At 39.6% G+C, this 14,716-nt stretch overlaps 1 protein-coding gene across 17 annotated transcripts in view; it reads left to right on the top strand.

Annotated features, from left to right (window-relative positions):
* The first annotated feature begins 51 nt into the window (after positions 1 to 51).
* CHUK (component of inhibitor of nuclear factor kappa B kinase complex) overlaps positions 52 to 14,716 on the top strand; it is a 35,015-nt gene continuing 20,350 nt past the window's right edge. For 3 of the 17 annotated variants that reach the window (XR_004988125.2, XR_004988123.2, XR_004988124.2), the window contains exons 1-8: positions 55 to 492; positions 7,991 to 8,085; positions 9,855 to 9,969; positions 11,114 to 11,183; positions 11,968 to 12,056; positions 13,236 to 13,325; positions 13,466 to 13,590; positions 13,778 to 13,885. Coding sequence is in view for 9 of the 17 variants with exons in the window: in XM_036438847.2 (XP_036294740.1) it covers positions 73 to 492; positions 7,991 to 8,085; positions 9,855 to 9,969; positions 11,114 to 11,183; positions 11,968 to 12,056; positions 13,236 to 13,325; positions 13,466 to 13,590; positions 13,778 to 13,885 (1,112 nt within the window). In the remaining 8 variants the exon portion in view is untranslated. Of the gene's footprint in view, positions 493 to 1,293; positions 1,473 to 7,990; positions 8,086 to 9,854; positions 9,970 to 11,113; positions 11,184 to 11,967; positions 12,057 to 13,235; positions 13,326 to 13,465; positions 13,591 to 13,777; positions 13,886 to 14,716 lie in introns of all 17 variants that reach the window. The other 14 variants (XR_004988121.2, XR_004988120.2, XM_036438842.2 and 11 more) reach the window with 9 other exon arrangements.

The following is a 14,716-nucleotide window of genomic DNA, read 5'->3' as shown; positions in this document are numbered from 1 at the left end:
CTGGAGAGATCTTACACTTTTGGAGACTGGGGTGGGGGTGGGGGAGGAGAGTGGGTTCTCTCAGCTAGGAAAATGTCCGGGACACTCACCAGGTGCAAAGTGCCCACCTTTCCTGCCCACCTTCACTCCCGCTGGGTAGCGGCGGATCCTGGGGGAAACGTGGGCGGGGCTTGCCCTGTGGCAGTTACCGGAAGTGACGCGTCGCTATCGCGAGAAGAAAGGCGCGCGAGCCTCCGCGCCCCGGAACCGGCCCTGGAACAGCGGTGGACTCCGAGGCCGCTCGCCCTCCCGCCCCATGGAGCGGCCCCCGGGGCTGCGGCCGGGCGCGGGCGGGCCCTGGGAGATGCGGGAGCGGCTGGGCGCCGGCGGCTTCGGGAACGTCTGCCTGTACCAGCATCGGGTGAGGCGGCGCGCGGGGGAGCGGCGGCGGCGGCGGGGGCAAGTGTGAGCGTCTGTGGAACCCCGCGGCTGTCAGTTTGTGAAAGGTTGTCTGTGAGACCGAGGGCAGTGTTGTGGGCCAGGGATCGCGCGTGTCTGTGGGTGGGTGCGTGTGTGTGTGTGTAAGAAAGAGAGATTGTGAGCGTGCGTGTGTGTGTGTGTGTGTGAGAGAGAGAGAGAGAGAGAGAGAGATTGTGAGCCTGTGTGTGTGTGTGTGTGTGTGTGTGTGTGTGTGTGTGAGAGAGAGAGAGAGAGAGAGAGAGAGAGAGAGAGAGAGAGAGAGAGAGATTGATTGATTGTGAGCCAGATGATTGAGGTACTAGGTTTGCGTGTGTGAGAACTATTAGGGAGAATTCATAGTATAAGTGTCAAGATGAGAGAGACCAGGTGTTTACGAGTGTGACAGTGTGTATGTGTCCCTGTGAATGCAGAGTGTAAGGGTGGGTGAAGCGCATGCACATCAAGAGTGTGCACGAGGGGATGAGAAAAGGGGGCCGAAGAGGGGGTTCCCGTTGGACTGTGTGTGTGCTTGGAGACCATGTGATGTCAGTGGGGCTGGAGGCGACAAAGAAGGTTTCATGGTGGAGCCACAGTTAAGCTTTTGGAAACATAGGTAGGCTTTGGAATTGGAAATAGGTTCCAGGTGGGGAACAGTATGAGGAGCCACTGCTGAATGTGATCCTGGTTTCACCATGTAAAGGAGATAGATTGAGGGTGAGATGCTCTAGTTTAGTGGATGGAAGACAGCTAACATCCCACTTGGGAATTTTGCATTGATTTAATAAAAAAAATGTTTAACCAATGTAGCAGCAGTTAATAATCATGTTTGTCTTTTTGATGCACCTATAAAAATAGAACCATTTTCTCAGGAAAAAATGTAGAGGCACATCCATGCAACTTTATGCATTGCTATTTGAGAAGTTCATGCTTTCCTGAAAGACATTCACAGAACTTTTTGATGTATAGACCCTGGACTAATGACCCTGCCTTATACCCTTTGTTTGGGCATCTGTAAAATGGTTACAACAGTGTATACGAGTCTGTTTGAGAGTTAAATAAGATAATGTGTGTAAAGCTAAGTACAGTATCTGGCCCATGATAAGCCCTTAGATATTAGCTCCGCTGCTGCTTTGTTGTTGATATCATCATCATCATCATCATCAATTGACATTAAAAAAGGAAATGCCAAGATGAAAGTGATGTTCTCAGATTTTTTTTGTGTGAAAGATAATCTGAGTGGAAAAATATATGGCACAAGATGAGCAGTTAAGATATTACTAAAATGCTTGCAATTGGCCTATGAATGGAGAAGTGAATTCAAGAGAACAAATCATGATTGATTGCCTTTTTTTCTTCTTCTTGGAATCTAATGATTTGTTGTCTTAAAAAATATGGTTGTGGGAGGAGAGCCCATAATATAGGGTGGGAAGTAGGGGAGATGGGAGTGTATCTGTGTAGGAATAGGATGTCTGTGTGACAGTTACAATGACAAATGTCACTGATAGAACTGAGAAAACTTTGTGAGGTTGGTTTTCAGATAGAGCATATGAGAAAATCTTGGAGAGAGGGAGAATGGAAGGTGAGAACTAAGGCATTAAATACTTTGCCAGTCAGACAACTAACTAGTAAATTTAGCAAGTATTACCATCAGAGAGGACATAAAGGCACTCAAAGAGAAAAGAGGGGGAAGCCAAGTACTTCCAGTGGATGTTGCCTGTGGCCTTTTTATCAAAGCCTGACCATCAGAAAAAATTTGTATGCATTCTGGCATGTTTCATTACTGCTTTTCTTGGTCCTTGGCTGGGGGTGGATGAATATATCACTTAAAATTTTAAAAAGTATCTATAACATAAAGTTAGCGATTTTAACCATTTTTAAGTGTACAGTTCAGTGGCATTAAGGACGTTGTTGTGCAATCATCACCACCATTCCTTTTCAGAACTTTTTCATCTTCTGAAACTGAAACTGTACCCATTAAACAGTAACTACCCATTTCCTCCTTCCTGGAAGCCCAGTAAACCAACATTCTGCTTTCTGTCTCTATGGAATGTATCACTTTTTAAATGGAAGAGATTTGAGTCTTCTGAAATCTTAGAAGTTTTTCAGGAACTGTCTAGGTGTCCAGAGTGGACTTCCCCCAAACTGGGACATTTGACAGCTGAACATGTATTAAATAGAGAGGAGCCTGCCTGGCTTAGCTCAGCAGTTGAGCATCGACCCAGGAACCAAGAGGCTGCTGGTTTAATTCCTTGGTCATGGTCAGTGCACTGCCTGGGTTGCCGGCTCCATCCCTTGTGTGGGGGTGTGCAGGAGGCAGCCGATCAATGATGTTTCTCTCTCTTCGGCGTTTCTTATCTCTTTATCCCTCTCCCTCTCTCTCTAAAAACAAAACAAACAAACAAAAAACCAATAAAGATATTTATTTTAAAAAAGAAGAATAAATACCCTGTCATATGACATGGAAGCAGCTTCATTGCTTTTCCAAGCCTGACTTACAATTTGCATTTGCAACTTTCAAGATCCTTGTATTTTAGTAGAAGCCACATCTCAGTATTTCATTTACACCTCTTAAATCACTGTAAGGAAGAGTAAAGGATGTGAGATAGTTTATTTACTATGTGAGATAGTTGATTACTGTGCTGGAGGCTGCTGGTGCCCAAGTCAACAAAAACAGTATTTTCTTTCCTCAAGGAGATTTCCAGTCTAGTGGGAATGGTAGACACGGAAACACCTTTAAGTACAATTAACGATGTAATGGAGAAAGGCAAAGTAATCAAAGAACACTTGCTAGGGAATAGGGTAACACTTCTCAAGTGTATTTGGAAAAACTAATCCCATGAAACACTTTGAAAAAAGGGTACTATAGTCAAATAGTTGGATAAATGCTGCATATATAAAACTAGAGGCCCGGTGTACGAAATTCTTGCACGGGGGGTAAAGGGGAGGTGTCCCTCAGCCCTTCCTGCACCCTCTCCAATCTGGGACCCCTCGGGGAATGGCCGACTGCTGGCAATCAGGCATCCCTTTCACAGTCTGGGACTGCTGGCTCTTAACTGCTCACCTGCCAGCCTGATCACCCCCTAGCCACTCTCCTGCCAGCCTGATTGACACCTGCTTCCCTGCCAGCCCAATCGCCCCCAACTGCCCTCCCCTGCCAGCCCGATTGCCCTAACTGCCCTCCCCTGCCGGCCTGGTTGCCCCCAAATGACTTCCCCTGCCAGCCTGGTCCCCCCCAACTGCCTTCCCCTGCCAGCCTGGTCACCCCCAACTACCTTCCCCTGCCAGCCTGATCGCCTCCAACTCCTCTCCCCTGTTGGCCTGATCTTACCCCCAATTGCCCTCCCCTGCCAACCTGATCTCCCACAACTGCCCTCCCCTGCTGACCATCTTGTGATGATGTGAGGGTGACCATTTTGTGGCTGCCATCTTGTGAAGACATCGCCTGAGGATTCCTTCATTTGGAGCATCATAATCCACATTAGCATATTACAAGTTTTGAGAACTCCGATAGTAAAGAAACTAATTTAATTAAATATTTTCCATTTTTTATTGTGGTAAAATAAATATAACACAATTTTAACTCTTTTTAAGTGTACAGTTCTGTGGCATTAAATACACTGTACAAAATTGTACATTATTGTATAACCATCACTATCTGTCTCTAGAATATTCCCATTTTTTAAAAAAGTACGTTTTGGTTTTTTTTCCTGGACATCTACAAACTTTCCACAGAACATTCTTTGTGAAAAGTAGAGTGAGGAAGGCCTTTAAGAATAGGTGAAATAGCCCAGTGATTGAGCCGCCACTGAGGACTCAGCAGCCTCCCCCTTGAACTCTCTCTTCCCAATGCTTTGTCCCCCCTGCCCGCCTTCTCCCACCTCAGACTTCTGCAAGTCATTTCCACTGAGGAAAAGGAATCATATCGTATGTCCCCTATCCAGAGACTCCACTCTTTCGACCCCTTTGCTGATGCAAGTAAGGGTGATGATCTGCTTCCCTCAGGCACAGAGGAATATCTATATACACCGTATTTTTCCGGCGTATAAGACGACTTTTGAAATGAAAAAAAGTCAACCGAAAATCGGGGGCAAAAGACCAAAATTGCACAAAAATTACCTGCAAATCTTGATGGCAAAGTAGGTCTTTTCTTTGAAGTGGGGGGTAGTCTTATGCAGCGAATATAGGCCTAAACCTATGTTTTAACTGTAAAATTAGGGGGTCGTCTTATATGCCGGAAAATACTATAAAAGGCTAAGTGACCGTCACAACTGAACGGACAACCGAACAGGCTGCATGGGGCAACCAGGCTGGCAGGGGGGGACAGTTGGGGGCAATCAGGCTGGCAGGCAGAGGCAATAGGGGTGATCAGGCAGGCAGGTAGGCAGGTGAGCGGTTAGGAGCCAGTAGTGCAGGATTGTGAGAGGGATGTCTGATTGCCGGTTTAGGCCTGATCCCCGGGATCTGGCCTAAATTGGCAGTTGGACATACCCCGAAGGGTCCCAAATTAGAGAGGCTGCAGGCTGGACTGAGAGGACCCCAGCCCACTCCGTGCACGAATTTTGTGCACCAGGCCTCTAATATCCATATAAGAATTCAACAGAATTGGCAGAAAGACCTTTACTACTGTCCCAGGGATTGCTGATGTTTACGATAAAAGAAACTAGTGAAGGCTTCTAAGAAGAAATTTGCCTACAATGGTACTGTAATTGAGCATCCAGAATGTGGAGAAGTAATTCAGCTGCAGGGTGACCAGTGCAAGAACATATGCCTGTTCCTCGTCGAGGTTGGACTGGCTAAGGACGACCAGCTGAAGGTTCATGGGTGTTAAGTGCTTTTGGCTCACTGAAGCTTAAGTGAGGATTTCTTTGCAATGAGTAGAATTTCCCTTCTGACCCTTGTCACAAGTTTAAAAACCTCACAGCTTGTATAATGTAGCCATTTGGGGTCTGCTTTTAAGTTGGACCAGTGTAACTCCTTCATGCAATAAACTGAAAAGAGCCATGCTGTCTAGTCTTGAAGTTCCTCATTTAAACAGAGGTCAGGCAGTAGGCGCCTGGCTGTGTCCAGCCTGAAACAGCAATACCGTGATGTTTCAGCCAAGCCTATGCCTGGCCAAATCTCCTCAGCAGAGTTCCCTGCCCTCAGAGAATGTCACTGCCTGAACAGTCTTCTGTGAAGCTGAGAGGGAGAGGGGTTAGGCAGCAGTGCCATGCGCACCACTAGAGGGAGCCCTCCATAGTCGAAGATTTCCCCCTGACCAGGTGGATGGGGTTTAGAGCAGCCTGCCACCTTCCCTCCAGTGAGGTGTAAGGACTTCGGGCTTGCCTGACATATCCTAGCTAATTGTTGTCCAAACACCGTAGTAATTTGACCTGACATATCCTAGCTAATTGTTGACCAAACACCATAATTTGAGGCCAATCTTCTATCAGAGTTAAACTTTTGACAAGGGAACAAATTTCAAACTGAAATGTCAGTCATGTAGCTAGCTATAGAGCTTGCAACTTTCTACATAGCAACAGCTGCCCAATGCCATATGAAGTAAAAAAAAAAAAAAAAAGAAAGATAGAAAGAAAGAAAAAAAAGATTTTTGGGTGTTTTTTTTTTCTTCCCTCATTCAGTTTGTTTTTTTTTAAATATATTTTATTGATTTTGTACAGAGAGGAAGGGAGAGAAAGCTAGAAACATCGATGAGAGAGAGTCATCGATCAGCTGCCTCTTGCACACCCCCTACTGGGGATATGCCCGCAACCAAGTTACATGCCCTTGACCGGAATTGAACCCAGGTCCCTTCAGTCCCCAAGCTGACGCTCTATCCATTGAGCCAAACCGGTCTCGGCCCCTCATTCAGTTTTAATGTTATGTATTTAAACCCTAATTTAAATAAAAATTGTTTTCAGAAACAAACAAACAAACAAACAAAGAAACAGAGTAGGTGAAATAGAAACTGAGGAGTTGAAGGGTCTTACAGAATGAGGTTTTTTTGAAAAAACTTCCTGCCTCAGTCATATGAGAATCTGGGTTTAATATTTATGTTTGTACCAAATCATTTCCATGGTGGCAAAAGTTTACTTGGGATGTAGCTGCAATAACGTAGTACCTGATTAAAACTAAAGATTGAAAGGCACGAGGACTGTGGTTAGGCTAGACCAGTGGTTCCCAACCTTTTTTTGGCCATGCCCTACCTAAGCATCTCTAAAATCCTGATGTCCCCCTCCCCATGACATATAATTCTTATTATTCAAAAAGAGAACTCCTGTTCATGTGGAAGAAGCCTACAAGGACCGTTAACTTGATCTAAACAAAGAACATGGCGTCCTTCAAAGAGAAAAATACAAGTACAAAAGGACAGTTGAAGTGCCAAGGAAGAATTCACTAAGAAATTATTTTAAAAATAATATGAAGAGATATGAAAAAATAGCAAGTAAAGTTTTAAAACAATAGAGAACTGAAATACATAAATATGTCACTATATATTTATATACTGTATGTGAGGTCCCTAGAACCATAAAAAATGCAAAAAAAAACCACTGTTAATAACTCATTCTCAAATTGCCCCCTTAAAAATCAAATTGCCCCCCCTTTGGGGCATGTGCCAGTTTTAGTTCCTTTCTTCTCTCTCCATACATCTACTGGGTTAGGGGACCTCAGGTTGCCCCCCCTGCCCCAGCACCAGGCCAGGGAACCTCAGGCCATGCCCCCCACCCAGCAGGGCTTGACAGGGGACTTCAAGGTGCTCTCCATACATCCACTAGATTTAGTTCCTTTCTTCTTTCTCCATACATCTATCTTATCTCTAGCTTTTTCCTCCCACCTTCCACTCTTCTTCCCCAGTTAGACTATCCCATACAAGTTATGTCTTGCTTCCTATATATTTTCTTTCCTCCTGGTTTGTCCTGACTGCTGTTCCTGGCTGCATTATTTCTGTTGCCAGAATGTGATGAAGTCTGGCTATTTCCTGTAATGCACATTAGGTTGGGTTTAATTTCAGTCTGACTTGGGTAAATTACTAACCATAAGCAAGATCTGTTAGGTTCATTTTATAAATATGAAATAGAAGTAAGTTATTGTTAGGATTTTTTTTTTTTAATGTCATTTGAAATGCAAAGAAAGCAGGAACTAGTTTGGAGTTTTTGTATTAGGTTGGGTCATATTAAAACCTGGTATGGAGGCCTGGAAGCCTGAATTATCCTCTTCATTCTAGTTCTGCTGGAGGCTGGTGCCCTTGTTAGCTATCTTAACTAAGCTCAAAGAGGGGTTTGATGGGGAGACAGGGTCTTTGCATTTTCTAGCAATATATTATGAGACAGTGTTCTGAAGAGGCCTGTTAGACAGTTAGAGGATCAACAACCTCAGTTACTTTGCTTGTACACTTTGGTGTGTTTGCTCAGTTTTAAAGCATTGGTTCTCATTTTTTATCTGGTAAAAGCATTGATTCAAGAGTACTAAGCTAAACAATTTTGTTTCCCCAGGTTGATATTTCTTTGATAGCAAGTAAGTCTGTATAAGAGCCTTATTTGTATTATTTTCTGTTCATTTTCTATTTTGGTAGGAACTTGATCTCAAAATAGCAATTAAGTCATGTCGCCTAGAGCTGAGTACCAAAAACAGAGAACGGTGGTGCCATGAAATCCAGATCATGAAAAAGTAAGTGCACTTGACTTATATTTCCCAAGTTCTCCAGCCCAGCCAGAGAACATCATAGAGAAGAAGGCCTGGAATCCATTCTTCATACAATCTTTTTAGGAGTATATTTTTCATTAAATAGATGTGTTCTATTTCACATAATAACATCATGTTATGACTAATTTAGTTTAAAAAGTCAGCTAGGTATTATCAGATTCAGCTCTGTGATTACTGAATATGTTTCTTCTGGATCCTGGGCAGTGCTCATCTGTTTAACTTTCTAGTTAAATAACAGTAACTATTCTCATTTCTTACTTTCACCTAGTTTTGATAAATAGTGTATCTATTTCTTTGTAAAAATTATCCCAAAATTTAGAAGCTTAAAACAACAAACTTTTAGAATTTCACCATTTCTGTGGGTTAGGAATTTGGGGATGACTTAACTGGTAGTTTTAATGCAGATCTTTCCTGAAACATCCCAGCATTTGAGTGGAGCTTTAGTCATCCAAAGGCTTCAGTGGGGCTGGAGTAACCACGTCCAGGCTATTTTACTGTATATGGCTATTGGTCAAAGGCATCAGTTTTTTACTATATGGATTTCTTTATAGGGAAGCTTAAATGTCTTCATGACATGACAACTGGCTTTCTCAAAAGTGAATGATCTGAGAGAGAGCAAGATGAAAGGTGACATATCTCTTAAGATCTTTCCTCAGAAGTTGTACTCCATCCTTTGTGCCACTTTCTATTTGTTAGGCATGAGTCACTAAATATTGCCCACACTCTAGAGGAGGAGAATTAAGCTCTCAAAGGAAGAAGTGTTCATATTTTAAAACCTTCATGGATATTATGCCAGCTACTTCATAAGTAATTCTTCTAGTTACCACAGCAACCCCTGTATTTAGATATTATTATTATTTTATAGATGAGGAAGTTGAAGCTCAAAGAGTCATAAAATTGGTAGGTAAGAGATTCTGGCTTTGATTTAAGTACTTTCTGACTTCGGTATCTGTTCTCAATTCATTTTAATGCTTCTCAGACTCAGAATGGCCGGAAAGGTTGGTAAAAAGGTAAACTTTCAGGTTTTAACTAGAGAGATTCTGTTTCTTTAGATCCCTAAGACCTGGGAATCTATTGCAGTTTTGAGATCCACTGCATCATGATGATGATGGCGGCTGGATGATATATTTTAAGTTAAAAAAAGATGTTAGAAAACAATGTATAGTGTGATGCAGTATTTATTGAAAAAATATATTTGTGTACAACAGATTAAAATCTGGAAGGCAATTTATCAAAATTTTTATAGTGTTCACCTCTAGGTAATTCTGTGATTATGGGAGAGGCAGTATGATATATATATACATTATATATATATATATATATATATATATATATATATATATATATATATATATATATATATATAGGCTTTGGACTCAGACTGCCAGATTTTAATCATTATTTGACCACCTACTTGCTGTGACATCTTAAGTTACTTAGCAATTTGTGCTTCAGTTTTCTCCTGTGTGATGAAACTATTAATAACTCTATACATAGTAGAATTATATGACGAATAAGTGATTTAATGTATATTAAGGTGCTTACTACTTGGCATATAGAAGTATAATTATAGTGATAGTGACAGAATTTCTATTTACTAATTTACTAATTTTTAATTATACAAATGATGCCAACCTTTCTTCCCTCACTGCCCCTCAGTTAACCACCATTTCAAACCCAGTCCCTTTTTGTTGGGAAAAAAATGTTGATTATAATTTTCCCCCTTTTGTTAGGTTGAACCACTCCAATGTTGTAAAGGCCTGTGATGTTCCCGAGGAACTAAATTTTCTGATTAACGACGTACCTCTTCTAGCAATGGAATACTGTTCTGGAGGAGACCTCCGGAAGGTAGTGTGGATGTTTGAGATGATGAGATAGTGAATAATGAACTTTAACAGTGTTTGAATCACATTCAGTATGATAATCTAGATTAGAATAAGGTTCAGTAAACTATGGCATGTTACCTGCTTTTTTATTACGTGGCAGTGCTGAGTAGTTGTGACAGATACCACTGGCCTTCAAAGCCTAAACTACTTATTGTCTGTCTCTTTACAGGAAATGTTTGCTAACCCCTGATTTAGAACATGCATTCTTTTGTTAGTGGTGGTATTTCCAGGATGGGACTATATTCGTGGTGTTAGATTAAAATATCATTGTTTAAGGTGTTTATCAAAAAGTCCCCTTCCCCCTTCTTGCCTATTATAAATAATGTTGCTCTAGAACCAGAGGCATGAATGCATGGAACAGACTGACAAATGTCAGAGGGGGTGGTGGTGGAGAGGACTGGATAAAGGGAGGTGAAGGGATTAAAGAATACATATGCATAGCCCTTGGACACAGACAGTAGTGTGATGAGGGCTAAAGGGAGTAGGGGGCAGAGGGTGGGTGGTGGTGGGCAAAGGGGAGAAAATGGGGGACATCTGCAGAAGTGTCAACAATAAAAAATTTAAATAAAAATAAAGTTTTATTTTCAATATTATTTTATATTGGTTTCAGATGTACAGTCTAGTGGTTAGACAATTATATACTTTATAATTCTTTCGATATTTCCAGTACCTAACTGCCATCATGCATAGTTATCACAATATTATTAACTATATTTCCTAGGCTTTACGTTACATCCCTGTGACTATATCTGTACTTCTTCATCCCTTCACTTCTTTTTCCCACTGCCTCAAAAAAAAAAATGTTTCTTTTGTATTGCAAATTTTTCTTTCCCATCTTCTTTAAATCTGCCATATGGATTTTGTATGTATATATATATGTGAGATTTTTCAAGCTTTTCAATTTCAAATACTTTATCTTGTAAGCCTTGTCATGAAATTTGCATGTTCTCTGTGTGGATTTGGTAATTTTTCCCCTCGTATATTTTCTTAATCATGACTTATTTTCTTATTTGAATATTCTCCTACAGTATAGTGATTAATGTGTTACTATTACTGCCCAGCAGCATTGGCAGTATACATTTTTAGCCTTTTTTTATTTTCTTTAGCTGCTCAACAAACCAGAAAATTGCTGTGGACTTAAAGAAAGCCAGATACTTTCTTTACTGAGCGATATAGGTATGTAATCAATTTGAAAATACTATCATGATTTAATGCTGTCTTGGTTCACAAAAGATTCTATATGCTACTATAAAGTATAGATTTTAGCATCTATAAGAAATTACCAGAAAATTTTAATTGTTATTGTTGATGCTAAATTATTATAAAACTAGTGTATTTTGTTATTTTTTGTTTTGTTTTTGACTAGGAGTCAATTTTTGGCTAATAGATGCTGCAGTTGCTGACCAAAAATGGTGTTAAATGACCTAATTTAATTTTTCTCTTCCTCCCTCCTTAATTAACATAGTAATTTCATTTAACAGTGGCATTATATCTGTTAAATAGTTTCTCAAGTCAGCTCTTAGGGTGAAATCTCTTTTTAATCAGAATAATTCCTGAAAAATCCCTAAAATAATCAAAGATTATTTTAGCAAGCTCAAAAGCCAAGAATATGTTTCCCTATGTATTTCCATTTTGTTTCTTTTTCTGGGTCATGGAGGCCAAAGCTTAGCTGAAAAGAGAGGGAAAGGCTACAAGGATAAGTATAGGATTTTTCTAAATTGCTTTTTCCATTTCTTTTTAATGTTAATTTTCATAAATTAAATGAACATATATTTCTGTAGTATTTTTTAAGTGTTACTGGATTTTCTGAGGAGAAAATCTTAACTGCTGTAATATTAATTGAGTGGTTATGATGGTCCTTATAAATTTGAGCATTAGAGAAGTACAAAATGTGAGATGATTTTTTTTTTTTAATTCAGTATTTTCTCGTACCTCAAAATACATTTTAAATTTTACTTAGGGTCTGGGATCCGATATTTGCATGAAAACAAAATTATACATCGTGATTTAAAACCTGAAAACATAGTTCTTCAGGATGTTGGTGGAAAGGTAGGTGAAAACTGAAGAAATTTTCCATGGCAGTTGAATACAGTATCCTTGTGATAGTTAATCTTTGAAGTTTGGTGCCCTTCCATAGCATTCTTACTTTTTCTATCTGCCCTCACTATTCTGAACTGTGGTTTTGTGTTTAGTTGTTTGTCTCCTCTGCTGCCATAGTAGCTCCATTAGAGAAGGAACTGCACCTGTCTTGTTCACCTCTGTTTTTCCAGCACAGTATCTAGCAGAAATGGTAGGCAGTAAGTAAATAATTTATTAATCTTTACAAGGCACACTAAAACACACACCTGCATCCTGGGTCTGCATTACTTAAAAAATAAAAGCACATTTACTTAAGTATGTGTTTTATATATTTTTAAAAAACTCATTCTCCTCCTAAGTTCTATATTTAATTAAAAATCAAAACTTGATTTCTCAGATTCTTAAATGAGTCGTCTTAAAAGGAACCAAAAATTGTGATTTGATTCCTGAAATATTTGTTTTTATCAGAATAATTTGAGCAGTTTATTTGCTGTTCGCACTGAAGTCCCATCCCAAAAAAAGATGTAAAGCCAAGACTAAACTTTGAATCAGATTGTGTGGTCTTGTAGTAAGATGGTAGTCTGCTAGAAGTGATGAAACCTCGATGATGCTTCTTCTCTTAGGAGGCTTTCATGTGTGCTTGGCACCAACTATCTCTCCCTTCTTTTGAATCCAAAGACTTCAGCATATTTTTGAGGTTAGATGGGTATGTACTCACACTGATCCACTCTAAGATGGTTTGCTAATTCTTCCTTTGGAAGTCATCTTTACCTCTGTCTTTCAGTATAATGGATCAAGTTTATTTTGAATATACCAAAATAAAAATTGATAGCCAATCTATATTTAGTTTTTACCATGTACAGGCACTGTGTTAAATTATTTTTTTTTGGGGGGGGGGCTGTTTCTTTGAATCTTAATAACAGTTCTGTGAAGTAGGGATTGTTAATAATATTATATAGGAAGTCAAGAGAAGTCTAAGTAACTTGATTAAGATCATAAGGCTAGTTAAGTGGTGGAGCTCAAGCTTGAATCACATTTATGTTATTCCAGAGCTCAAACTCTTCACCATTATCTCTCCAGAACCTTATCAGGACATTGTTGCCTTTCCATTTCAAATTTTTCAACCATTTAATGCTTATCATTTTGTAGATTATACATAAAATAATTGATCTGGGATATGCCAAAGATGTTGATCAAGGAAGTCTGTGTACATCTTTTGTGGGAACATTGCAATATTTGGTAAGATATGTATTGTTTCTTTGAATTTAAGTGTTCCAAATTCTCTTATTTATGAAGGTTATAAATATACATAGTAGATAAAAAATAAAGTACCTTTTCTCTTACAGTATTACATTTAAAGCATTTCTTTTCTTTTTAAGGCCCCAGAGCTCTTTGAGAATAAACCTTATACAGCTACTGTTGATTATTGGAGCTTTGGGACAATGGTATTTGAGTGTATTGCTGGATATAGGCCTTTTTTACATCATCTGCAGCCATTTACTTGGTAAGAAATGGAAGAGTACTTCAGTGTGCTTAATGTGAATGAAAATGTTCAGTAACATGCCTTTTTCTCCTCTCTTTAAGTGGAATAATTTCCTTTTAAACACACAATTGAATAAAATTAAATGGCAAAAATCTTGAGTTTTTTTGTGAGTCAGGTTGTCTACTAAGGTAGCTTTTGTTTTGTATAGGCATGAGAAGATTAAGAAGAAGGATCCAAAGTGTATATTTGCATGTGAAGAGATGACAGGAGAAGTTCGGTTCAGTAGTCATTTACCTCAACCAAATAGCCTTTGTAGGTAAGTATATGTCAGTTCACCTCAGTTTCTTCAATAGAGTTGTCTGTTTCAAGTATTATCATCCAGTAGAACTTTCTGCTATGATGGGAATGTTTTATATTATATAATGTTTTATATTATGACCACATTAGGTTCTTGAGCACTGAAAGGTGAGTGATGTGATTGAAGAACTGAATTTTAAATTTTGTTTAATTTTAATTAACTTCAGTGTAAATGAAAATAGCCACTTGTGACTATTGGCTCTCATATTGGGCAGCACAAGTCTAGTGGGAACAATAACTGCTGCCATTCAATTGATTGGCTTAAGTGCTAAGAAGACTCTTGGGATACTGAAGTAACTGTTCCTTGGAGAACAGTTGCCAAAAACTAACTTACATATGTGGGTTTTGGGTTGTAGATTTTCTTATAGAGAGAGAAAGGGAGAGAGAAAAATATTGATGTGAGAGAGAAACATTCGTTTGCCTCTCCTATGCACCCTGACTGGGGATTGAACCTGCAATTTGAATATGTGCACTGACCAGGAATCAAACCTAGATAGGACAACATTCCAACCAACTGAGCCACAATGTCCAGGCTGGGTGTTTTTTTATGGAAAAAGTTTGTCCCCTATCATTTCATGAATTATTTATTTTATTATTTTTACCCAAGGATATTTTTTCCATTGATTTTCAGAGTGGAAGGGAGGGGGAGAGGGGACATGGAAGGAGAGAGAGAAGGAAGGGAGAGAGAAAGGAGAAAGAGAGAAACATTGATTATTTGCCTTTGCAAAGGTCTCAAATGGAGCCAGAAAGAACCTGAAACCCAGGTATGTGCCCTTGACTGGGAATTGAA

The sequence above is a fragment of the Pipistrellus kuhlii genome, unplaced genomic scaffold (genome assembly GCF_014108245.1).
Source record: "Pipistrellus kuhlii isolate mPipKuh1 unplaced genomic scaffold, mPipKuh1.p scaffold_m20_p_15, whole genome shotgun sequence".
Taxonomy (NCBI): Eukaryota; Metazoa; Chordata; class Mammalia; order Chiroptera; family Vespertilionidae; genus Pipistrellus; species Pipistrellus kuhlii.
The sequence above is the reverse complement of the archived record's forward strand: the minus strand, read 5'-3'. Positions and strand labels throughout refer to the sequence as shown.